Consider the following 25226-nt stretch of genomic DNA (forward strand, 5'->3'; position numbering starts at 1 on the left):
GCATTTGCTGAGGAGTATTTTACTTCCAATTATGTGGTCCATTTTAGAATAAGTGCTATGTGGTGCTGAGAAGAATCTATATTCTGTTGATTGGGGTGTAGAGTTCTGTAGATGTCTATTAGGTCCGCTTGGTCCAGAGCTGAGTTCACATCCTGGATATTCTTGTTAATTTTCTGTCTTGTTGATCTGTCTAATATTGACAGTGGGGTGTTAAAATCTCTCACTATTATTATGTGGGAATCTAAGTCTCTTTGTAGGTCTCTAAGAACTTGCATTATGAATCTGGGTGCTCCTGTATTGGGTGCATATATATTTAGGATATTTAGCTCTTCCTGTTACATTGATCCTTTTACCATTATGTAATGCCCTTCTTTGTCTTTTTTGATCTTTGTTGGTTTAAAGTCTGTTTTATCGGAGGCTACGATTGCAACCCCCGCTTTTTTTTTCTCTTTCCGTTTGCTTTGTAAACATTTCTCCATCCCCTTACTTTGAGCCTATGTGTGTCTCTGCATGTGAGATGGGTCTCCTGAATACAGCACAACCATGGGTCTTGATTCTTTATTGAATTTGCCAGTCTGTGTCTTTTAATTGGGACATTTAGCCTATTTACATTTAAGATTAATATTGTTATTTGTGAATTTGATCCTGTCATCATGATGCTAGCTGGTTATTTTGCACATTAGTTGATACAGTTTCTTCATGTGTCTTTGATCTTTATATTTTGGTATGTTTTTGTAGTGACTGGTACTGGTTTTTCCTTTCCATATTAAGTGCTCCCTTCAGGAGCTCGTGTAATGCAGGTCTCGTGGTGACAAAATCCATCAGCATTTGCTTACCTATAAAGGATTTTATTTCTCCTTTGCTTATGAAGCTTAGTTTGCCTGTATATGAAATTCTGGGTTGAAAATTATTTTCCTTAACAAAGTTGAATATTGGCCCCCACTCTCTTCTGGCTTGTAGGTTTTCTGCAGAGAGATCTGCTGTTAGTCTGATGGGCTTCCCTGTGTAGGTAACCTGACCTTTCTCTCTGGCTGCCCTTAACATTTTTTCCTTCATTTCAACCTTGGTGCATCTGGCAATTTTGTGTCTTGGGGTTGTTCTTCTTTGGGATTATCTTAGTGGTGTTCTCTGTATTTCCTGAATTTGAATGTTGGCCTGTCTTGCTAGGTTGGGGAAGTTCTCCTGGATAATATCCTGAAGTGTGTTTTCCAACTTGGTTCCATTCTCCCCATCACTTTCAGGTACACCAATCAATCATAGGTTTGTTCTTTTCACATAATCTCATATTTCTTGGAGGATTTGTTCATTCCTTTTCATTCTTTTTTTCTCTAACATTGTCTTCACACTTTATTCCATTCAGTTGATCTTCAATCTCTGATATCCTTTCTTTTGCTTGCTCGATTTGGCTATCGATACTTTTGTGTGCTTTATGAAGTTCTTGTGCTGTGCTTTTCAACTCTATCATGTCATTTTTGTTCTTCTGTAAACTGGTTATTCTTGTTAGCAGTTCCTGTAACCTTTGATCAAGGTTCTTAGCTTCCTTGCATTGGGTTAGAACATACTCCTTTAGCTCGGAGGAGTTTGTTATTACCCACCTTCTGAAGCCTACTTCTGTCAACTTGTCAAACTCATTCTCTGTCCAGTTTTGTACCCTTGCTGGCAAAGAGTTGTGATCCTTTGGAGGAGAAGAGTCATTCTGGTTATTGGAATTTTCAGCATCTTTGTGCCAGTTTTTCCTAATCTTTGTGGATTTATCTACCTTTGGTCTTTGATGCTGATGACCTTTGGATGGGGTTTTTGCATGGGCGTCCTTTTTGTTGATGTTAATGTTATTACTTTCTGTTTGTTTGTTTTCCTTCTAACAGGGCCCTCTCCTGCAGGTCTGCTGGAGTTTACTGGAGGTTCACTCCAGACCCTGTTTGCATGGTTATCACCAGCGGAGGCTGCAGAACAGCAAAGATTGCTGCCCATTCCTTCCTTTGGAAGCTTCATCCCTGAGGGGCACCTGCCAGATGCCAGCTGGAGCTTTTCTGTATGTGGTGTCTGTCGACCCCTGCTGGGAAGTGTCTCCCAGTCAGGGGGCATGGGGGTCAGGGGAGGCACTTGAGGAGGCAGTCTGTTCCTTAGTGGAGCTCGGAGCTTGAGCACTGTGCCTGGAGATCCGCTGCTCTCTTCAGAGCCTGCAGGCAGGAACTTTTAAGTCTGCTGAAGCTCTGCCCACAGCCACCTCTTCCCCCAGGTCCTTTGTCTCAGGCAGAAGGGAGTTTTATCTATAAGATAACAACCCTGCATACTTAAACTGTGATTTGTGTAGTGAACCTTTGCTGATTGCCTCTGCCTGCTTTCTATGCCTCTATTGCCAAGTTATTCTCAATGGCTCCTGTCTGGGGACCCATGTGGTTCCTGAGAAGCCAATTTTGTGTGTTACATTAGAGGAGTGTTTTGATTTAGGCTAAGCCATTCAGCACAGTCGCCCTCTAGGCATGGTGATTACTTTAGGAATGGGCATCATCACCATCATCACCATCATCACCATCATCATCACTTTCATAGCACTTTCTAATTTACTAAGTGCTAGGTGCTATTCTAAGCACTGAGTTAGCCCATTTGGTCGTCACAATAACCCTTCAGGGTAGGTGCTATTATAATCCCCTTTTTGCTGCTCTGAGGCACAGAGCTGGTAAATAGTGAGCTGGGAGGGATCCTAACTCAGGCAGTCTGGCTCTGGAATCTGTGCTCCTAATGACTTCACTGAACTGCTCGTGACTGAAGCTGGTCTATCAGCATGAACTCTGGGCTTCAGATTAAGAAAGTTAGGATGGGTGGCTCCCTTAGCTCTGTGTGGTGTGGAGAGCAGATGTGAGCCCTGGAACTGCTCCAGCATCTGATTGCTTCAGGGGAGGCTAGGCTGAGTTCAAGTAGTTCATGAAGGTGACTGAGGTGAAAGGACACAGAAAATTGGAATCAGTACGGGGATGATACTGTGAATTTTGTAGTCAGTGAGGCAATAAACTCTTTTTATTTTAAATGTTGGCTTGAGTTGGGTTTCCAAAAGCATCCTGACATAATTTGATTTCAAAAAACTATAACTTTTTCCTCTATGTATGCACTACATGAAAATATTTGTGCTTATATCCTTCACTTGCCTTTACCCATGATGAACGTGGTATAAGTATGGAGACATTAGTAATACTAAACAAGTTATTTTAGCAAAAAAATTCATCTTACTTAACACTAAGCCAGTTCTCAAGATGACTTTTTTTTTTTTACATTTTAAAATTTCTAAAATTGGGGCACATCTTATAATTGGTATCCTCATTTAATTGGCAGTGTTTATTTTTCTTAGTGTGGTAAATAAAATAACAGTTACTAATGTAATTGATAGCATCTTAAAGCCAATGAAATATAGTAATTTAGGTATGATTGGATATATTTCCTCTCTTAAGTATTGCTTTATCCTGTCTACAGCCTGGACTAAGCATATTCAAATATACACTTCTATATGTATGCTACATGTATATACAACAAAGCTGCAGTTAACATCATACTTTCCTAGAGTTTTGATGGGGCTTATGTTATGAGTAGTCATGATTTACAAATGAGAAAATTTAATGAAGAAAAACTTAAGGACAGAAGTCCCACGTTGAAACCCAAATCTGCCAAGAACTAGAGGCTTTATTTCTTTGTATCTCAATAATTTCATTTGTAATATAATTAAAGAGTGAGATTAGGTGATCATTAAAGGTAATTCCAGATTTTACATGCTGTGGGTCCTATGGAATTGTATTACCACTGTTTTATAATGTCATCCCCAACAACTGCAATCATGGTATCAATAAAGTATGCTCTAAAGTTAGATTTAATGAAGGATTGGAGTTCACTCTTTGTTTTGGGCAACTGAAGCAAGTCTTCTAAAACAGAAGTCCCCAACCCCTATTAGGAACCGGGCCACACAGTAGGAGATGAGCGGCAGTTGAGCAAGCAAAGCTGCATCTGTTTTTACAGCCACTCTTCATTGCTCACATTACTGCCTGAGCTCTACCTCCTGTCAGATCAGCAGTGGCATTAGATTCTATTAGGAGTGCGAATTCTTTTGTTAACATGCAAGGGGTTTAGGTTGTGCTCCTTATGGGAAGCTAATGCCTGATGATCTGAGGTAGAGCTGAGGCAGTGATGCTAGCACAGAGGAGCAATTGCAAATACAGATTAATATTAGCAGAGAAGTTTCACTATGCAGAGACCATAATAAATCAATTGCTTGTAGACTCATATCAAAACCCTATCAGTGAATGGCAAGTGACAATTAAGCTGCATCTGATGGCAGGCTTTAAATCAGAATCTGACACTTATTTCAGTCCTTGTGTGGCACACCCATTATTTTATTTACCGCTTCCACCCACACCTTTTTCCTGTACTGCACACTTGTCTCAGTCACAGTTTTAGTAAGCCCACAAGCTAACTCTAGCCAAAATGAATGAAAAACAAATGTCACTGGAGAGCTTCTTTGAAAAGGGAGAAGATCCAATGATAAGACAGCAGAAGACTCCAAGACTGCAAACAAAAAGAGAGCTGCATTTAAAAGAAAATACCAAGAGTCCTACTTTTTACAGGTTGATTGCAACAGGTGATTTACATTCTCTAGACCTGCTTTGCATATGTGGTGGAGCCATGAAATTGTATATTCAGTGAGCCATGAAATCTTCAAAACTGCTTCACCATGTGGAGACCAAACACCCTGCACTAAAAGACAAGCCTTTGGAGTTTTTCAAATTAAAAAAAAAAAAAAAAAAAACCAGGAAGAACAAAAGCAATTACTGATGGCCACCACTTCATCAAATGCGTCTGCACTGAGAGCGTCATTCTTAGTGGCTAACCACATCACTAACACTAAGAAGCCCTTTACTATTGGTGAAGAGCTGATCCTGCCCACCACTAAGGATGTTAGTCATGAACTTTTAGGAGATGCTGCAGTTCAAAAGGTGGCGTATGTTCCTCTTTTGGCTATTGCCACAACTAGACAAATGAATGAAATAGCTGAGGATATTGAGGCACAAATGTTCGAGAGGATTAATGAGTCACTGTTGCACACAATTCAGGTTGACGAGTCTACCAATGTTGACGACAAGGCAATAATGCTTGTTTTTGTGCGATATATTTCTCAAGAGGATGTGCATGAGAATATTATGTGCACTTTTGTTGCCAACCAATGCCACAGCTACAGAACTATTCAAGCCTTTGAATGATTACTGTATTAGTTCGTTTTCATGCCACTGGTAAAGACATACCCAAGACTGCGCAATTTACAAAATAAAAGATTTAATGGGCTTGCAGTTCCATATGGCTGGGGAGGCCTCACAATTATGGTGGAACGTGAAAGGCATGTCTCACATGGTGGCAGACAAGATAAGAGCTTGTGCAGAGAAACTCCTGTTTTTAAAACCATCAGATCTCGTGAGAACCACTCACTGTCATGAGAACAGCACGGGAAAGACCTGCCCCCGTGATTCAATCATCTCCCACTGGGTCCCTCCCATAATATGCAGGAATTATGGGGACTACAAGATGAAATTTAGGTGGGGACACAGAGCCAAACCATATGAATTACATATCAGGAAAAGAGAATTGATCATTTTGCACTGGTATAAGCATGGACAGAGAGGCTGCCATGACTGGATGCCTTTCTGGTTTCACTACTTGGGTCAAAGAGGTTGCTTCTGAATGTGAATCTACACACTGTGTCATCCATAGAGAAATGCTGGCTAGCCAAAAAAAAAAAAAAAAAATGTCACCTGAACTTAATGTTTTACAGGATGTGACTGAAATTATCAACGGCATTAAATTACATGCCCTTAACTTATGTCTTTTTGCACAGCTCTGGGAGGAAATGGATACAGAGCACACACATCTTCTGTTATACACAGAAGTGAGATGGCTTTCTCAAGGTAGATCACTGGCCAGAGATTTTTGAGTTATGAGACCCACTCCAAAGATTTCTTTTAGAAAAGCACTTACTACTGGCAGCACATTTCAGTGACACAAAATGGGTCACAAAACTTGCTTACTTGTGTGACATATTCAACCTGCTCAATGAACTCAGTCCGTCACTTCAGGGGAGAACAACAGCTGTGTTTGAGTCGGCAGATAAAGTGGCTGCATTCAAAGCCAAACTGGAATGATGGGGGCGATGAATGAATATTGGGATTTCTGACATGCTTCAAACATTAGCAGAGGTTGTGAAAGAGACCAAGCCAGAGCCTTCTTTCTCCCAGCTAGTGCATGGTCACCTGTCTCAGCTTTCAACAGAGTTTGTGCACTACTTCCCAACCACAAAAGACCCCCAGACTGGGAAGGAATGGATCCATCACCCATTTGTGAATAAGCCAGGGGAATCAGCTTTGTCCATGCTTGAAGATCAACTGCTGGAGATTGCAAATTCCAGTGGCCTTAAAAGTATGTTTGAGGCAACTTCAAATCTCCATACGTTCTGGATTAAAGTCAAAGTGGAATATCCTGAGATTACCACAGAAGCACTGAAAAGCTTCCTTCCATTTCCAACATTCTATCTTTGTGAAGCAAGGTTTTCTGCAGTGACAGCAACCAAAATGAGATTATGGAGTAGAGTGGACATAAGCAATACACTTCAGGTGTCACTATCTTCCATCACCCCCAATCACACCATCCAGTTGCAGGAAAACAAGCTCAGGGTTTCCACTGATTCTACACTATGATGAGTTATAACAATGTAATAATAGAAATGAAGTGCACGATAAATGTAATGCACTTCAATCATCCCAAACCACCTCCCACCCCCAAGTCTGTGGAAAAACTGTCTTCCATGAAGTCCATCCCTGGTGCCAAAAAGGTTGGGGATCGCTGTTCTAAAGGAACAGATTAGCACAACTCTTTTTATCAGCATCATCTTGCACATCAGCTCAAGTGCTATCTGTCATCACATTCAGCAATTATTCAATATAATTTGAACGTGAACTCTGTAAGTTTGCAGAAGGAGGGTCTGAAGGACTTACTATTGCCCCAATTGCTCAGCTGAGTTAATTTTTACAGAAAATAAGAGAATATCTCACAAAACTTCTGAGATCCAACAGCCATTCATAGAACCCACTAATACATAGGGCCATGAGAAGCTTCACGGGTAAAGTGCATATTTCAACCAACAACAATGCGTTGTGTCCTTACTGCAACTCTTTATTATCCCATCAACAAAAGTTGTTTTTGATTAAGATGAATAGCTGGCAAAGCAAGGGTTCGATGGAAGGGAATCAAGCTAAAGACCAGTTGAGTGTGCTCAAAAGGAATCTGCATGTAGCATGCCAGAGGTGAAGTTTGTACAGGTAATCTCACTCATTTAACACATACTTATTGAGAATCTACTCTCTGACAAGGACCATGCTAAGTACTTGGGATACAACAGTGAACAAGTCAGATGTGGCCCTGATTTCGAGGACCTACAGTTTAGTAAGGAGGCAGCAATTATGAAGATGATTGTACATGGGACCCAGTCTAGACCTGTGAGGTGGGAGAGCTTCTTGGAAGAGGGAGAGCAAAGTGGATACCTGAGCATCAAGTAGGACCTACCAAGATGAAAATGGGGTAGCAGGTGGAAGTTTTCAGAAGAGAAGAGTTTTAGGAAGAGGAGGCTCTTATGCTGGGAAAACAGCTCTCAATGAGAAAGGACATGAGGATTCAGGAGGTAAAAGTCAGTGACTCACAGACCATATATTGAGCACCTGCTCTGTGTCTAGTGACATGGTTGCTAGTAGAGATTTTCCTGGCAACACTTTCCCTTCTAGTTTCGATGTATTAGGCATCATTAGGTTCTTTATTTTACATATTTATTTTACAAGATTAATGCTTAAAATGTAAAAGATTTGTCTGACCACAGGAGGGAATGTTCAGGGAAAAAACATATAAAAATAAATAAAATCATAGAAAAAAAAAACCAAAATTACCCACAGTTCTGCCATATAGATATAACCACTGTTGGTATTTTAACATATGTAATTCCAGTCCTTAGCTTATGCATGTCTGCTATACTTTGAGTGTTTGATCCCACCAAACCTCATGGTGAAATTTGATCCCCAATATTAGATGTGAGGCCTAATGGGCGGTGTTTGGGTTATGGAGGCAGATCCCTCATGAATAGATTAATGCCCTTGGCTGGAGGTTTGTGAGTGAGTTCTTACTCTATTACTTCCCTGGAGAACTGGCATTAAATAGAGCCTGGCACCTCCCCCTTCTCCGTCTTGCTTCCTTTCTCTTCCTGTGATCTCTACACACTGGCTCCCCTCTGCCTTCCACCATGAGTAGAAGGAGCCTGAGGCCCTCACCAGAAGCTCAGCAGATGCTAGTGCCATGCTTCTTGTACCATCTGCAGAAAATGGGCCAAACAAATCTTTCTTTGTAAATTACCCAGACTCAGATATTCCTTTATAACAACACAAAGGGATTAAGACAGTGCCCTTAAAATGATGAGATTATGAACTCTACTTTGTCTTTTCAATAATGATTTTCAAATATGTATTTACCTAATGACTAGGTAACACCTGTATAGAATAATAGGATGCAGAATTCTAAAGAGAAATACAGGGAAATGTTAAGTCTCAATTCTAGCTTGTCCATAAACCACCCATGCCCCTTTCCCAGAGGAAATGACTATTTTAGTTTTTCTTGGCAACTTCTTAATCAGAAGGCTAGACATGAGTTCAGAGATCATCTCCAGATGTTTCTTTGTCAGATGTTGCACTGGGATGCTCCTTCCCTAGGTACCACCTTTAAGGAAGAGAAATGTGTCATTACCAGAAGAAAGAGGTGGAAAATCAGCCTGCTGGGCATGACAATCTAGAGGTGCCACAACATACTCCAGGTTTTTTATTTTATAGAGGAGCATGCTGAGGTACAGAGAGATGATATGACTTCTTTAAGGTCACACAGCTAGTTTGACTCAAAATAAAAATGACTACAAGATAATAAGAGCTAATTTCCCCATTATTTTCCTCAAATTTCTATAGGTAGATTAATACCCCTATTACTAAGCTGATGTTAACCAAATAAAGTTTCTATAAGTGATCAAACCGGAGCACATGAACCAGGTAAAATAGTCAACACATTGGAACTTAGGTTACAACTTAGGAGTCCAGTTTTATCCTTTTTTTTTTTTTTTTTTTTTTTTTGTATTTTTTAGTAGAGACGGGGTTTCACCGTGTTAGCCAGGATGGTCTCGATCTCCTGACTTCGTGATCCACCCGTCTCGGCCTCCCAAAGTGCTGGGATTACAGGCTTGAGCCACCGCGCCCGGCCAGGAGTCCAGTTTTAAATGAAGGCCAATTTCATTAACCGGTAATTTGACAGATTCTTTGGTTTAATATAAGAATTTATTTTCATTTTAAATTATTCCATACTCATTGTAAAAAATCATTTTTTTTGAGACAGGGTCTCATTCTGTTGCACAGGCTGGAATGCAGTGACACGATCTTGGCTTACTGCAACCTCTGCCTCCAAGGCTCAAGCAATCCTCTTGCCTTGGCCTCCCAAAGTGCTGGGATTACAGGCATGAGTCACTCAACTTTGCTCCAAACTTTTTTTTAAAAACAAACAAAAATGGACTTTCCTCTTTGCATTATTATAGAAGCTGTTCTTTTAGGAGACTTTCTCTAGTTTTTAAAATAACAAAATGACTTTTGCCTATTTGATTGAAAGAGATTTCAAAGATTGGCATGAGTAGAGTTAAGTGGGTATTTTGATACATTGTTGGTGGAACTGTACATTGATTCAGGCTTTCTGGATTGTAATCTGTCATAATTACAATAAATAAATATGCATATACTTTGATTCACAAGTTCAACATCTAGGAATTCATCTTTATCAAATAGTATACACAGATACATGTAAAAATATTTACTACAGCATGTTTATATTTTTATAACAATCTAAGTGCCAAATTTGAGCTGTTAAATTAATTATAGTGTATGCATATAATAGAACACCCAGGAAAGATGAAATGGAGATATATTCACTGACATGGAAAGTTTTTTTTTTTTGTTTTTTTTTTGTTTTTGTTTTTTTTTTTTTGAGACGGAGTCTCGCTCTGTCGCCCAGGCTGGAGTGCAGTGGCGCAATCTCGGCTCACTGCAAATCTCGGCTCACTGCAAGCTCCGCCTCCCGGGTTCACGCCATTCTCCTGCCTCAGCCTCCCGAGTAGCTGGGACTACAGGCGCCCGCCCCTGCGCCCGGCTAATTTTTTCTATTTTTAGTAGAGACGGGGTTTCACCATGGTCTCGATCTCCTGACCTTGTGATCCGCCCACCTCGGCCTCCCAAAGTGCTGGGATTACAGGCGTGAGCCACCACGCCTGGCCGGAAAGTTATTAAAGGTAAGCAATGAGGTTGAAAAAACAGCAGCTTATATAATAGTGCAAGAGGAAAGTCTGTTTGTGTTTTTAAAAGAAAGGGGAGCTAGGGTGTTTCAAAGTTCCAAACTATTTTTGCTAAATACAAACCACATTAATGCATTCACTACCAAGGATTAACAACTGTGCAAAATAAGAATTCTTAGTAAACCCCAAAGAACATTTATTTGAAGATCACAAGGATGAAGAACCAGCTTAGATTGCAGGGAATTCTTGGGAGATGGTTTCCCTTGAAACATGGCTAACAGCCTTGAGGTATTCTAATAAATGGGATCTAAGGCCTCAGTACTTAGAAGACACCTGGTTAATGACATACCTATATGTGAAGTGAGTCAGGAGGCAGAATGGTCTTAAAAACTGGATGTGCCTGGGCACATACTATATTAGAAATAAAAATAAGTAAGGTGTCCAAAGAGACTAAGCCGTAGTATGATGAGACCAAATTAGGGATATTTCCCTTAATAACTACTCCTTCTGATGTTATCTACTTGGCAGGATCTTCAATACTTTCTCTTTGACAGGCATTAATTTGATGAATGAGGCAAAATAACAGGGAGGCTACTAGTGAAGAATGGCCTTCTTCCCAAATTATTCATAGGTAATTAGGAACAACTATTTTTTTTGAAAGATAATCTCCAGAGCAGTGATTCTCAAAGTCAGCTTGCCAATCTGCAGCATTAGCAGATTCTTCGGTCCCATTCCATAACTACTAAATCAGAAACCCTGGGGGTAGGGCCAGAAATCAGTGTTTTAACAAGCCCTGGTGATTCTGCTGCGTTGCTCTTAGGTATGTTCGTAATTAAATTATTTATGTATCTATTGTCAATAAATACAGGCTTTTTTCTTTTACATATTACAGTTAACTTTCTTAAGTTTGGAAAATGTAAGATTATAAAAAGATCACAGAAGATTGTTTAAATACATCTTCCTAAAAAGAATATGGTGCTTTAAAAAGAATTCTGGGTTTGCATTTTGAAGTACATGTTTCAGCAAGGGGTGGGGGCCTGTTTTATGTAAAATGAAATTTCTTCTTCCACATTGAGGATTCCTGCAGTCTTTCACAGATGGAAGCCCTGCATATTTCTGTAGAAATTATGTTTATTCTGAATTTATTTGCCATTTGACTCATCTACCTAGGCTTATCATGACAAAATGTTAATGTTTAGCATTTAACAAAATGTTAAAACAAAAATCACTGAAAAGAGATCAAAACCTTTGATGCAAAGCTTTAAATAGAGCATATTATATTATGCACATGTTGAAAACGATATGATTTTCCTAGGAAAAAGTGTTTGAATAGCATCTTGTTAATTTGTTTCTCTGGATAGGCAGAGAAAGTCTTCCTCCAAAATTTTAAGGAAGGTCTATGTACAACTTTTTAAGAAACTACAAAACTTATCCAAAGTGGTTATACCATCTTGCATGCACTCCAGGATTATGAGAATTTAAATTGCTCCACATCCGGCCAGGTGCGGTGGCTCACATCCGTGATTCCAGCACTTTGGAAGGCCGAGGCTGGTGGATCATGGTGTCAGGAGTTTGAGACCAGCCTGGCTGATATAGTGAAACCCCGTCTCTACTAAAAACACAAAAGTTAGCTGGGCGTGGTGGCGCGCACCTGTAGTCCCAGCTGCTCAGAAGGCTGAGAGAGAAGAATCGCTTGAACTCGGGAGGTGAAGATTGCAGTGAGCTGAGATTGTGCCACTGCATTCCAGCCTGGGTGACAGAGTGAGACTCTGTCTCAAAAAAAAAAAAAAAAAAAAATTGCACCACATCCTCACCCACACTTAGCATAGTGATATGGTAGCTTGGTAACCATTAGGTCTCTAGTAGTATCTGATGGTGATTTTAATTTGCATTTTCCTAGTGACTAATGATGTTGATCATCTTTCCATGTGTTTATTTGCCAGTTGTATATCTTCTGATCCAGTCAATCTAGTCTGTATTACAAAAGACACAAACACACATGTACATATAAAGACATGGATCCTTTCTATGGACTGAATTGTGTTGCCTCAAAATTCATATGTTGAAGCCCTAACCCAATGTGACTGTTTAGAGATAGGGTCTATAAAGAGGCAATTAAGGTTAAATGAGGTCCTGAGTAGAACCCTGGTACCAAAGGATTAATGTCCTTGTAATAATCGACCCCAGAGAATGCTATCTTGGTGTCTTTCTCTCCCCCACCCTCCTTATATTTCTCTCTCACCCTCCTTTTCTCCCTCTCTCCTCCTTCCATTCCTCTCCCCTTTCCCTTTCTCTCTGCAAGCACACAAAGATGTCATGTGAGCCCACAGTAAGTTGCAGCCTTCCTTCAAGTCAGGAAGAGAACTCACCAGAAATTGACCATAATGGCACAGTAATCTTCAACTTCCAGGCTCCAGAACTGTGAGAAAATAAATGTCTGTTGTTTAAGCCATCCAGTCTACTGTATTTTGTTATAGCAGCCTGAGCTGACTAATAAAATCATCATAGCAGCTTTATTTGTAACAGTCAAAAACTGGAAACCACCTAAAGGAATGAAAAAACAAATTGTGGTATATACATACAATGGAATATTATTGAACAATAAAAATAAATGAGCTATTTATATTCACAACAGCATGGTTAAATCTCAAAATAATTGTGCCGAGTGAAACCAGACAAAAAGGAGAGTTGACACTGTATGATTCAATTGGTACTAAACTCTAGAAAATGTAGCTAAATGATGGTGACAGAAAGCAGATCTATGGTTGCTTGGGAAGTGAGTCATGGTGAGGAATGGGAGTGAAAGATGACAAAGTGGCCGGGCGCGGTGGCTCACGCCTGTAATCCCAGCACTTTGGGAGGCTGAGGCGGGCGGATCATGAGGTCAGGAGTTCGAGACCAGCCTGGCCAGCATGGTGGAACCTTGTCTCTACTAAAAATGCCCGGCTTGGTGGTGCGCTCCTGTAGTCCCAGCTACTTGGGAGGCTGAGGCAGGAGAAATGTTCGAACCCAGCAGGTGGAGGTTGTAGTGAGGCGAGATCGCGCCACTGCCCTCTAATACAGCGAGACTTGGTCTGGGAAAAAAAAAAAAAAAAAGAAAGAAAAGTGACAAAGTGCAGGAGGAAACCTTAGGGAGGGATGAAAATGTGTACTAGCTTGATTATGGTGGTAGGTTCATGGGTGCACACATGTCAAAACTTATCAAATTGTATACTTAAAAATTATGCAGTGTATTGTATGTAAATTATATGCAATAAAGCTGTCTTTAGAAATTCTGTGGAATCCTGTTGTCACTAGTAATCTCTAATTTTGTGTTAGATTATAAATTTTTTCTCCAGTCTCCGATAAAGAAATGGAAAAGAAAATGCTTCATTCAGGAAACAGTGTTGTGTCGTATGTATGGGACCTTATGGCTTTACACCTTACCTTATGAGAAGCGGGGAACGGAATCCCTGCCCACCCCAAACCCTCAGCCTTCCCATTGCCACTGGAGGTAAAAAAACAAAAAGCAAACAACAGCAAAACCAAAAATCAGAAAGCAAAAAAACCAAATCAAAGGGCCAAAAAACAGGTGACAGCAAAACTCAAAACTGGGAACAGATGATTGCTTGAACCTTTTGTTTTTGCAGCCTCAAGTGTCTCGGTTGGATATCGAGGTAAAGAATGAAAATGTTAAGCCATCTTTCAGTCACATTTGGTAACTGGTGTCAGGAATACTGTATTACAGAAAAGAAAAGCTTCCACAAGCAGAAATGCTAAAATCTAGGATAGTAAGGTGTCACCTCGCAAGTCAGGCAAGACTTTGACAGTAAAACAAAACTGGACACGGAATTTGATGAGAAATTCAAAACCTGCGTCAATTTCACAGAAAATTCAGAAGATAAAAGAGTTTTATTCACAGCCTAGGTAAAGTTCAGAAATTTATATTGCAGTTTGGCGGTTATGCTGATCCTGTGTTTGGATGGGGTCACAATAGCAGGGAAGGCCGAGGTTTCCTACAGAAGCTCCTTTGTGGCAAATCACTATGAGACGAAACTCCGTCGAAGTCACCAATTGTTCATTTCATTTCTACTGTGCCACGGAAGCCTGGTTTTGTTTTAAGCGCTAACGTCCTAGGTTTTACGCAATTTTTTCAGCTTTGGCTACCCAGCTAACAAGTAGCAAAACTGTCAACTCTACATCTGATGGGAAAGCTCTAACTCTAAAACTCAATATAGAGGTTTCTTTCTGGGAGACGTCTCCTCAATTCTCCCCTAACTGCGACTCGCATTAACTTCTGCTGGTTCCCAGCTGGAGAGCACAGATTGCACCTGCTCCGAAGCCCAGCGGGTCTCAGCCTCCTACGCAGCTCAACCTCGGCTGCCTGTGCACGGACATCAGGACCCACCAGGGGTCACTGCAGCTTCAGAGCTATTGTGCCCCTCAGTCCTGGACGCGGCCGACCGCGCGGAAGGCGTGGGATTGGGACCGCCGAACGGTGGGGTCCGAGCAGCACCGTGTCTTCTCCCCACCCAGCCTCCAGGTCTCCCGGGGAAACGGACGCAGCGAGCGCTGGACTGACCCGTGGCTTGGGGGCAGCGTGCGGCTTTGCAGCGTGGACTTGCCGGCACCTCGCCGCTGGGACCACCTCTGCCCCGCCCTCCGCCCCCAGCTGATACCCCGCCCAGAAGGGGCTCCCCTGCCGCGGCCAGTGCCGGGCAGTGGGGCGTCCGCTTCGTTCCAGGGCATTTTGCAGACGCCTGAGCCAGGCCCATATGCACCTAGGCTGCTCCCGCCCGGGGCACCACCCATCGCGCGGCCAAGAGAACTTTCCCCGGAGCCTCAGCGGCCTGGCGCGCCCAGGGAACACCCCCCGCCCGCCCGCCGCGTTCCCAGCTGGGGCGTCGCTCCTCCGCCCGCTGGTCCCCGCCTCTCCGCTTTGCTGAATGTCCTGAAGAAGCCGCGCTGCGCCGCGCCGCCGCCGCAGGCATTCCCGGAGGGAGAGCTTGAACTTGGCTACACAAGGCCACCCGTAATCAGCTCGGGGGTCCCCGGACAGGAGCCACACCCCGCGGCAAGCTGATCTACCCTCGCTGGTCTGGGTAAGGAGCCCGCTGCCCTTTCCCCCCTCTTCCGGCTCCTCAGCGCCCGCGGCTGGGTACGGGGTAGCGGACGGAGCGACGACCCTCGCCTGTGCCCCTGCGCCCGTGGTCGAGGCGTCGTGGGTGCTCCTGACACAAAAGAAAAGCCCAGCGCTCCTTACTCGGCGGACCTGACCCGGGGCTGCGGGGCGGGGTCGCGGCTGGAAGTGCGCGCCCGCCGGGGACTCCGCAGGCCGATCGGAGGCCGGGACGTCGGGGCCGCGCTCAAATCCGTGCGGTAGGAGGGAGCCGCAGCGCTTCCAGGGGCTTCTAAGGCCGGGGAGGCCCTCGAATTCCCGTCCCTCCCTTTTCTGGTCTCTTGCCCCCACTGCCAGGAGACTTTTGTCGTCCCCAGGACTGCGGGAGGGGCCCCGCGCCCCCGCCTTCGGAGGAGCCAGAGCCTCAGGATGCGCGGGGACGCGCCGCCGCCCTCCGCGCCCAGTTCCGCAGGCGCTTCCCCGGCGGCTCCCGGGCGCTGACTCTCCCGGGTTTTTCCGCCCTTCTCGCTGCTGCCCTGCCGGGCGGCCCGGCGGCCCGTCCCTGGACCCGGCCGGGAGCTGCTCCTCTCGCCCTGGCCCCGGCGCGGACAATAAATTAATGCATCGCGCTTGAGTGGAGGGGGCGGCTGGGCGCCTCAGTGGCAGCTTTCTCGCTTGACTGGAGACGGCCACAACCGACATGGGCTGTTTCTGCGCTGTTCCGGAAGAATTTTACTGCGAAGTTTTGCTCCTGGATGAGTCCAAGTTAACCCTTACCACCCAGCAGCAGGGCATCAAGGTGGGTGCGGCCGGGAGCGCGTTCCGGGGGTTGGCTGCAGGGCGGGTGCGGGGGTCCATCGCTTTGTCTGAGGGCTGTCACCGGTGGGTCGAGGGCGGCGGCCACGGCTCTGCGCGGTGGGGAGGGGAGGCCGCTGTCCTCTGCGCGCAGGGAGAGGGCGGACGTGCCAGGGTGAGTTAACTTTGAGTTTCTTCATAAAGCAAAGTTGAGTTTGACGTTTCAAAGGTTACTTAGCATACCGACTCCCAGCAGCACCCCAAAACTCTTCCCCAAACCGGTTTTCTCCAAAAGCCTCTGGGTCCTCCGCAGCTCTCAAAGAGGGGCAGAATGGGTTATACCGGCTGCTTCCCACCACAGTGTGGAAGGCATGGTTTCCCTCGGCTTTGTTGAAGGCATTTTCCTTGACAGTGTGATTAGGGAAGTGAACTAGTTCACTCCGTGAAACACACTAATGGGTCATTGTGATTGTTTTGCGTGGGTTTGTAGTTGGGTAATGCTACATTTGGACGGAAAGTATTTTCCCTTTCTAGAGCGACCTGGGTTTATCCTCAGATTTAAGTAAACATCTTTCAAAGCGACCCAGTAATAACTTTGCTCCTGTTTGTGGGTCATTAAAATGCAATCACTACATTAACCTAGAGAACCCAAACAAAAAGGCAGCCAAGCTCGCAGAGATCCTCTTCCTTACATTTGATGAGAAGGTACTTGTGTTTGTAGTGGCAACCTGACCTTTGCGCCTGCGTGCTTGTTTTGCTCTTGCAACAATGTTAACTACCTAAACGAGGTGTAAATCCGGAGCGTTTTGTTGTTTTGTTTACCTTTCTCTTTCAGTTTTAAATCACTAAGGCGTTTTAGATAAGGCAGCAGCTGAATCTGACGAAGGGAAACCGCCCCCCGCTCTGATAGAGCTGGCTTTCTGAGAAATCGAGTTCAGGCTGCCAAGTATCCTCTCTTAGTCTCTTCAAGTCAGAAGTTAATCATAATGGGGTAGGCCCTGGGCATTTCCTTTTGTGAATCAGTTTTTACATAGTTTTATGCACACTAGGATAACTATTCCTGGCTAAAAGTTTCAGCGTTGGTGTTGCCATTCTTAGTGTACAGAATTCCAATTTCATAGGTGTAATTCTTTTGCAGGAGAAAGGAGCAAAAATAATCAGTTAAAGCTACAGGATTGTTAACCCTTTCCTTTAGGGGATTGTTTTGAATATTAGTTCCCCAGTAATTATAATGAGCAAAATTCAGTTCTATTCTCAAATAGTATTTCCTTTCAAGACCAATAAAATAGACTCTTTTGGGGGAGGGTGTACCTTTTGTATTTTTAACTTTTCTTTATGTTCCAAAATATTTCTCCTCTCACCCGCCCAATGAAGTCAGGAAAATATAACTTACAAGATGATGTAACATTCTTTGGTGTACTGTATGAACAAAATAGGCAAAAATCACAAAAACATTCTAAATTCTAGATAATATATAGATTCTTTATGGTGTTGAGATAGAAACAGTTAGAAAAAAGGTAACTGATGATCAGATACCAAGACAACAAGGAAATCTTTTTGAAGTGCAAAGTCTAAATTATCTGGAGTCTAAAGTCATCTGGAATGTGAGCTTCCTATTTAATCATGAAAGTCATGCCTGTCAGCTGTAGAGCATGTACATTATTCTGTCAAGAGAGCAGCCAAGACTTGGGATCAAATGGAATAATTTTGTCAAAGAAACATGAATCAAAAATCCTGATCCATAATTATTTTTTATAATCCAATGGTGCTTATCTTGTTTTACAAATAGGCTGAAAATTGGTGAGTGATTCAAAGGCAACAGCAACTATGTAATACTGTTATTTTGGATATGGGCTATATAACTAAACAATAATTTAAGCAGGCTTTTGTTGGAAATAATCATTTAACAACAGTCTTGGCCTCTGTCCTTGTCACAAAAGCATGCCACAATTATTTTGATGGCCATGTGTGTAACGCAGATGTCTGCTAAAGCTAACCACATTATCTTCTATGCTACCTTAAAAGTGTATGTGTTAAACACCTACCTACCCTTGGCATGTACTAAATTAAATATATTTGCATATTTGTAAGTGGTATGTATGAAAAAACATCTTGCATGTAGATGGTATTCAAACATTGGATGAACATGTGTATATTCTGTACTTACTGGACATTTTTAAAAACTTTTTCCTAACCTTCATGTATTATGGTGCATAGGTACAATTGATGTATATTGCATTAATTACATAAAATTAACTCCAACTTTAGTTCGTAAATGAAAAAGTAAACAGTTACTTCAAAGTTAATAGCCAATAGCTACCATTATGGTGTTTTTCCTTGAGATAGTATACTTGGTAATTTTGATTACCACTAATTAAAGTCAAAATTAGGCAACATCAATTAGCCTACTTTTCTCTGAAATTAACTAGAAAAATCTCTATTTTTCAAAAGCATTTCCTAACATTTATTTTGTGATTACTCTTTTTCCTATTCTATCTTAGATGAAGATGGCTAATTTTACATTAAAATTATGCACACATTTCATTTCTTAGTAGAAATAATTTTACTGATTCCTAAATGGTTAGTTGAGAATTTACTTATGTTACTGTTAAAATAATGCACTGTGAATTAGAAAAGATTAATTATAGCAAGTTAAGGTGGAAGAAGTATGAGAGAATCTTGGTAAACATTTTCTCTGTGTGTCATTTTGAAAAACATTCTTTGGATTTGTTTAAGCACCAAATTACAAATAGAAAAGTTAGTTATGAAGTGATTTTTCTACAACTTAGATAAGTTTTTCATCAATGTTAGAAGAAAAATTAATGTGTCACCGTGAAAAGTGTTTCAGCCTGAAGATAACAGTTACTCATCTTATATGGTAAGATGAATATCATTTAAATGGAAAATAATTTTATTTCCATTTAATTTCCATTTAAATGGAAAATAATTTTCTGTTAAAAAAATACCAGAAAAATAAAACACAGTATCTTTGTATCCCTGTTAATGTTACGGGGAGGTATTTGCCTTTTTTACTTGCTTTAGGGACAACCTCACCTTGATAGCAGAAAGTCTTATTCATGCAGTTCACAGTTTGAACCTTATCCGAGATTTACAAACTCAAGTTTATATAAACTGAAAGCTATTGGTTGTGTGTTGAGCCCTACAATAGGTTTTAGCTGTTTGTCTTTTGCTGCTATCTCTGTTTATTCAAGTAAGGATTTCTGCTATGGTTGGTCTCTGTTGTTAGAGTAATGTTTGTTCTGGGAAGCTTTTGTTGTGTCCTTTCTAGTTCTCTGTGCTGAGGGAGGTAGATAACGTTCTCTTTGTTCTCTTAGCAAAACTTGAATGTGGCTCAGACTACTTTTCTGGGTTTTCATTTGGTTAGCAAAACATTTTCAGGAAAGCAAAAGTCACAAGATTTGATTATAAATTTAATTCTCAAAATTGCTGCTACAAATATGAAATAGATTAGTATTTTCATTTTGGCAAGATTTTAGTCCTCTGAGTAGTGTGATGAATGTTTAGGTGCTCATTTTTCCCTATAAGTATTGACTAAACTAATGAAACCAATATGACAGTAAGATGAAGATTCCATTAACTTCTTTTAAATGGCTTTGTTAAGGTGTACCATACATTTTGCCCAGTTAAAGTGTATAGTTCATCCATTAACTACTAAATAATGTTACTTCCCAATCATCCTGAGGTTCGTGAGGAAATACCGTGAGTTTCCATGCTTTGATCGGAAATTTCCTAATAAGCTAGAAAAACAATCATAAGGCAAGGGCTTAAATTCTGTGCATCTCACTTACCAAAAATTACAATTTTCATTCACTTTGGACTAATGAATAAAATATCTCAGAAGATTGGGAAAAAAATGAAAAGCAATTATGTTAAGTTTATAAGTGAATACTCATATCTTTTGGCATAAAATGAACTGTGTATAAATAGCCCCTCAATTTTACAAGAAGTTATTTTTTGAAAAAAAAAATTAAAAATACCTTTTATCATCCATGACTTGAATGTGATTTAATAACTGTTTAAGGGGGAAAGCATTGTTACCTCCAACAGCTTATGGCTGTCCCTCCCTAGGTGCTTCTGGTATTCTTGGTTGATAGTGAACTACACTTTTTGCAGTCCAGTTACTGTGTGTGTTCTTGAATTCTATATTGGTAAGCTTGAACTACCTTGAACTCCCTGTGGGAGTTTATCCTGTCTCTTGTAGGATACTTAGCAGCATTCCCTGCCTCCTCTTACCAGATGTGTGGCACCTCTTTTCCAATAATGACAATCAAAAATGTCCCCCCATGTTGCCAGATGTTCCCTGATGGGTATAATCACCCTCTGTTGAGAACCACTGTCATAGAGGATAGCAACTTCCTTTGTTCTTATGTCTTTGGTGCACAGGTTCAACATTGAATGCAGGGTAACTTTTAGATGCCTTCTATTTTTTCTTTTCCCCCCCTCTCTTTTGGAATGGTGAGTTGTTTACCTCATATTCAGTGAAAACAATATGGTATCTTTATCTTGCTTCATATTCAAGTATCTTTACACTTGCTTCATATCTTTATACACAGAACAGTACCTGCAATGATTAAAAGCATAGGCTCTGAAGTCAGATTACCTAGGTTTAAATTTTGGCACTGCCAATTACTTACTAGCTGTGTCTTCTCTGAGTTTCAGTTTCCCTGTCTATAAAATGAAGAGGAATGATATATAGTATTCACCTTCTACATTCATGCTGTCTTGCACGTGAAAAGCACACAGAAAATTTTAACTTTATTCCACCTTTCCTCCTCTTCTCTTCTTGTTGTAGTAGCTCATTCCTTCCTAGAGATAAAGTCCAAACTTCATTGTTTGACTTAGCACTCTACCTGATCTAGCCCTGCCAGTCCAAGTGACTTGCCCTCTAGGTATGTAGAAACTGCTCACAGTTTCCCAAATATTCCAGATTGTTTTGAGACTTTATGCATGAGATTCCTGCTGATTAGTTTACCCTTTTGTCTTTCCCTAAACACATCCTTATCTGAACCATCCTTGAATCAAGTGTCCCATCTGCTAGGCAGCCTTCACTTCTGCCTGACCAAGCAGAGATAGGTGCCTGTTTGTGCCTCACACATCCCCGTTACAGCATCTGTCACATTGCATGCATTATTTCTGGACACATCTGTCTCCAGCAGCCTGTGAGCCCCTACCTGTGATCCCCGGGAGTCAGAGCTGTATACTTCATGTAGTAGATGCTTATTAACTGTAATTTGGTAGAAGAATGAGTGGAGTGTTACAGCTGAAATAGGCTATATTGAAAATCTTCTAGATAATGGGGTTCCTTTGCCATTTTATTTTTACTAGAAAAGACCCTAGAATAAAGTGAATCTCACTGTGAAAAATCTGTTGCCAAGATACTCTAATTTTTATATTCATAATGGGTAGAAAATGAGCTGGTGCAGTGGACTGAATGCATGCAGTACATTGAAAAGCTGACTACTAGCAGCTATTTCAGAAAACATGAATCACACCATTTTTGTATTTTGTAAGTACCAGGTCTTTCTCTTTTAAATTTAGTGCTCCCCTTCCAACCTGAGTCTTTCGGAAGAAGAGCATATTTCCCGAATGGAAAATAGATCCTCACACTTTAGTGACTTTTCTTCCTTGTCTCCTATTCTTGAAACTGTCTGAGAACCGTGTTGGTTGGTTTGACAGTGGGGGTTTATGCTATTGTGAACCAGTACTGTAATTTTTAATCTTGCTGAAACACCTGTCTTACTCTTGAAGCTGTATAAACCTAATCTGACACTGCTCTAAGGCATAGTGGAAAAGATGACGTAAATACTTTAAATACTGAGTTTTTATGAAAAAATTATATTTTTCATTCTGATGCAAAGTGCATTTGTCTGTAGGCCTGTTGTAAACATGACAAGTCAGAGATCAAACTGGCTGCATCTATGGCTCCTGCCTCTCTGAGATTGACTACTTTGGTTCAGCTTTATCTTTGACAATTTTAATCACATCTGAAGCTCCTGCATATTGCTCCTGGTCATCCTGCTTTGGGTTGTGATGACTAACGACCATTTGTTTCTGCACCACAAGTTTTGTTTCCACGTTTCATATGTTAAGATTAAACAGGCACCTGTTATCACATGTCCTGGGCATAGACTCAGTGTGCTAAATTCAGGAACCAGTCAGTTTACTTTGTGACTCAAAAACCTTGTAAGTACAATTTAGAGTGTCTCTACCATTCTAAAATATGTGGATTGCATTCCTATGTCCTCTGAGCCATGCATGTATTTCCTGTGTTCTTTTTTAAGTGAAATAGTCATTATTTCTTAATGCTGCCTATTGTTAATCCCTTTCTCTAACTACACACTCTTGCAAAGAGATTCATCAAGGACTGGAATAGTTCCTCAGGAGGCTGTCCTAATAATCGCTGAAGACACAAAGGGCCCTGCTGCCCTTCCAAAATGTGTGAGAAGTTTGTTTTCCAGCACAGGATATTGAAACATGCCAAGAGGAAGTTAGAACAAGAGAGACGGGCAGGCAAGGAAAACGGAGAAGTGCTGAGCGATAGCTCACACAGACAATAACCAAAGGGTCAGATGGCAAAGGAGGAATCAGTGGACCGAGACTGCAGAGGGGAAAGCGTATTGTTTAGGGACACCTTTGGAGCCCTCGGGAAAGGGCATTTAGTAATGCGGAGTCCTCAGCTTGGGGGGAAGATGTTTCAGAGGTTGGTTAGAAAGTGCTTTGTTTAGAGAACAGTGGCGTGGATGAGTGAGGGTCAGGTTGTTGAGCTAGCCCACAGAGACCATTTGAGTTGTTAAATCACTCAGGTCCCACCTTCAGCTTCATCAGACCTGTGTTTGAGAAGCAGGCTTGGAACCTCTGCTGCCTTAATTGTGACTTGTCAAAAATTGGTTTTTCTCTGCCATCCTCACTGCTCCTGACTTAGTTTGGCCCTTCCACCTGGACCAGCCTCCTAATAGGAGTGCTGTATGGTCACCATCAGTCTTTCTCCTTCCTGCTCCCTGTCCTGTGTTCAGTCAAATCCTGGTCTGCCTCATAATTACTGGCTTTGTGATTGGACAAGTGATTTTTCTTTTGCTAGCCCCAGTTTCCTCATCTGTAAGCTGAGGGGCATGATATCTGCCCCATAGGATGACTGTGAGAATTTGAGGAAAGAATTTTAGGTACATTGGACAAAAGGTGCTCAATAAATGATAGCTATTACTATGTATGATATATTATTTATGAATATATTTATTTCTGAATTTCAGTTTGGGATATTGAATGTCTGCCACCCCTGCCTAAGGTGGCACAGGTTCTCTGAGGGGTATGAGTGGTTGTTAGAAGTGGGAGAGCAGTGGTGGTTTGATATTCATAGATATTTGTCAGATCTGTCTGTAGGAGAAATAGTATCATGTTCCAGTTGTGCATCTACTCACATTGCCTCAACCATTCCATTCAGATGTGGAATGCTGAAACTTCACATCTGTACCTGTAGTCCCAGCTTCCTTATTTTCTGGATTCTGATCGCTTACTAGATTCTGCACTAGATGCCTAAGCCTGCCATCACTACCCTCCTCTAGATCTGCTTATCTTCCTGTGCTTCCGAGTTTGATGAATGATCTCACACTCTTATCAGTAAAGATGCTTTGGTCACCAGTTATGGAGGTCCCACTGCAAACTGCTTGAACATGAGGACGTTTATTAGCTCACCTCTCAGGGAATCCAGGGGCAAGGAAAGGAGGTTCAGGGCAGGTCAGTGACATCAAGGTCCCAGCTTCTCTCATTTCATCCTTGCTCTGCCATCTTGGAGTCAGTGCCATCCTCAGGCTGTAGCAGTGGCCAAATTCTAGAGACGAGGAGGTGATATTTGTATATGGCAATATGTAGGACAGTAATAGAAGCAGTCTTTTCTTGGACAAAGGCTTTCTCCTGAAGTCCTCCAGCAGACTTCCCTTGAGTCTTTTAGCTAGAATGAGTTTCATCGCCATTCTTGGGCGATAAGGGCAATGGGATCACCTGTAGAATAAAGGGTCTTTCCTGAAGCTGGGTGGGAGTGGAGTCAGTTTCCCTGAGGCCAGTGGCTACATGGGGGAGGGGCTCAGGAAGGAAGGAGAAGAGTTGTGGGTGCTGTTGCCACCATCAGTCCCCTCTACCTCTTGGGTCAGGATCCTTACGTTTCCACATCCTTCCAGGTCTTGGAATTCTCACCTTCTAAACTTCTTCCAAATTGTTTCTTTTCCCCGTTTTCATTGCTGCTGCACAAATTCAGGCCCTTCTCAATTCTCAACTGGACAATTTGCAGGGCCTCATAATCCCTGCAAGGTCCCTACCTCCAGCATTAACCACCTGCATCTAGAGTGGTCTTTTTTGCCTCCTGCCTAGAATACTTTAATGTCTAGTCAGCCTCTGTGCTTGGGTTAAATTCCTAGCTGGGGGTGGCAGTAACCTCCTTTCTATTCCTTCTACCACCATTTCCTCAGAACTGTCTGATACTCTAGGCAGACGGAGCTGCTTCCTAGTCTCTGAATTCTCCACATTCCCTCTCACCTTTTCCTCTGTGTAGAAAGCCCCGCCCACCTCCTTTTGTTTGAGTGAAATATCAGCCCTCATTAAGCAGAGTTCTGCCTAGGTTTCACTTTTCTTTTTTGAAGACTTCTTCTTGGTGGGGAGCTGGAGAGACCCTCTTCTGACCCTAATCCAGACTGCATTTCATTGCAGTACTTTCTGTACTTTCCTGCCCACCTCGACCTGGGAGGAATACAGTGAGATGAAGAGGGCATAGGCTTTTGTCATAGATAAATCTGGCTTTGAGTCTCCCTCCTGTTGGTTAGTGCTGTGAACGTGACCAAATCACCCTCTTTGAGTTGGCTTTCTTATCAGTAATAAGGGTAAGGCTCTCCACCTTATCCTGGGATGCTATACATGAAACCCTTAGCTCCTTTC

General features: G+C 42.0%; 2 protein-coding genes across 3 annotated transcripts in view; one reads left to right on the forward strand and one right to left on the reverse strand.

The window, feature by feature from the left end:
- Positions 1 to 14262: 14262 nt before the first annotated feature.
- On the reverse strand, positions 14263 to 16190 carry LOC105471146 (collagen alpha-1(I) chain-like). Its single transcript, XM_071099193.1, has one exon. The coding sequence runs from the start codon at positions 16188 to 16190 to the stop codon at positions 14784 to 14786; it is 1407 nt and encodes a 468-aa protein (XP_070955294.1). The 3' UTR covers positions 14263 to 14783.
- Positions 15189 to 25226, forward strand: part of LOC105471132 (erythrocyte membrane protein band 4.1 like 4A) — a 258637-nt gene continuing 248599 nt past the window's right edge. The window contains exons 1-2 of one of the 2 annotated variants that reach the window (XM_024789518.2): positions 15189 to 15471; positions 15866 to 16287. In XM_024789518.2, the coding sequence (XP_024645286.1) occupies positions 16189 to 16287 (99 nt within the window). In that variant the 5' untranslated portion in view covers positions 15189 to 15471; positions 15866 to 16188. Of the gene's footprint in view, positions 15472 to 15645; positions 16288 to 25226 lie in introns of those variants that run through there. The other variant, XR_011624793.1, reaches the window with a different exon arrangement.

Source organism: Macaca nemestrina, chromosome 6 (assembly GCF_043159975.1).
Source record: "Macaca nemestrina isolate mMacNem1 chromosome 6, mMacNem.hap1, whole genome shotgun sequence".
In the NCBI taxonomy this organism is placed as follows: Eukaryota; Metazoa; Chordata; class Mammalia; order Primates; family Cercopithecidae; genus Macaca; species Macaca nemestrina.

Bases quoted from the DNA above. Each gene is read 5' to 3' on its own strand.
- LOC105471146 (XM_071099193.1), bottom strand. From the start codon at position 16,190: ATGTCGGTTGTGGCCGTCTCCAGTCAAGCGAGAAAGCTGCCACTGAGG.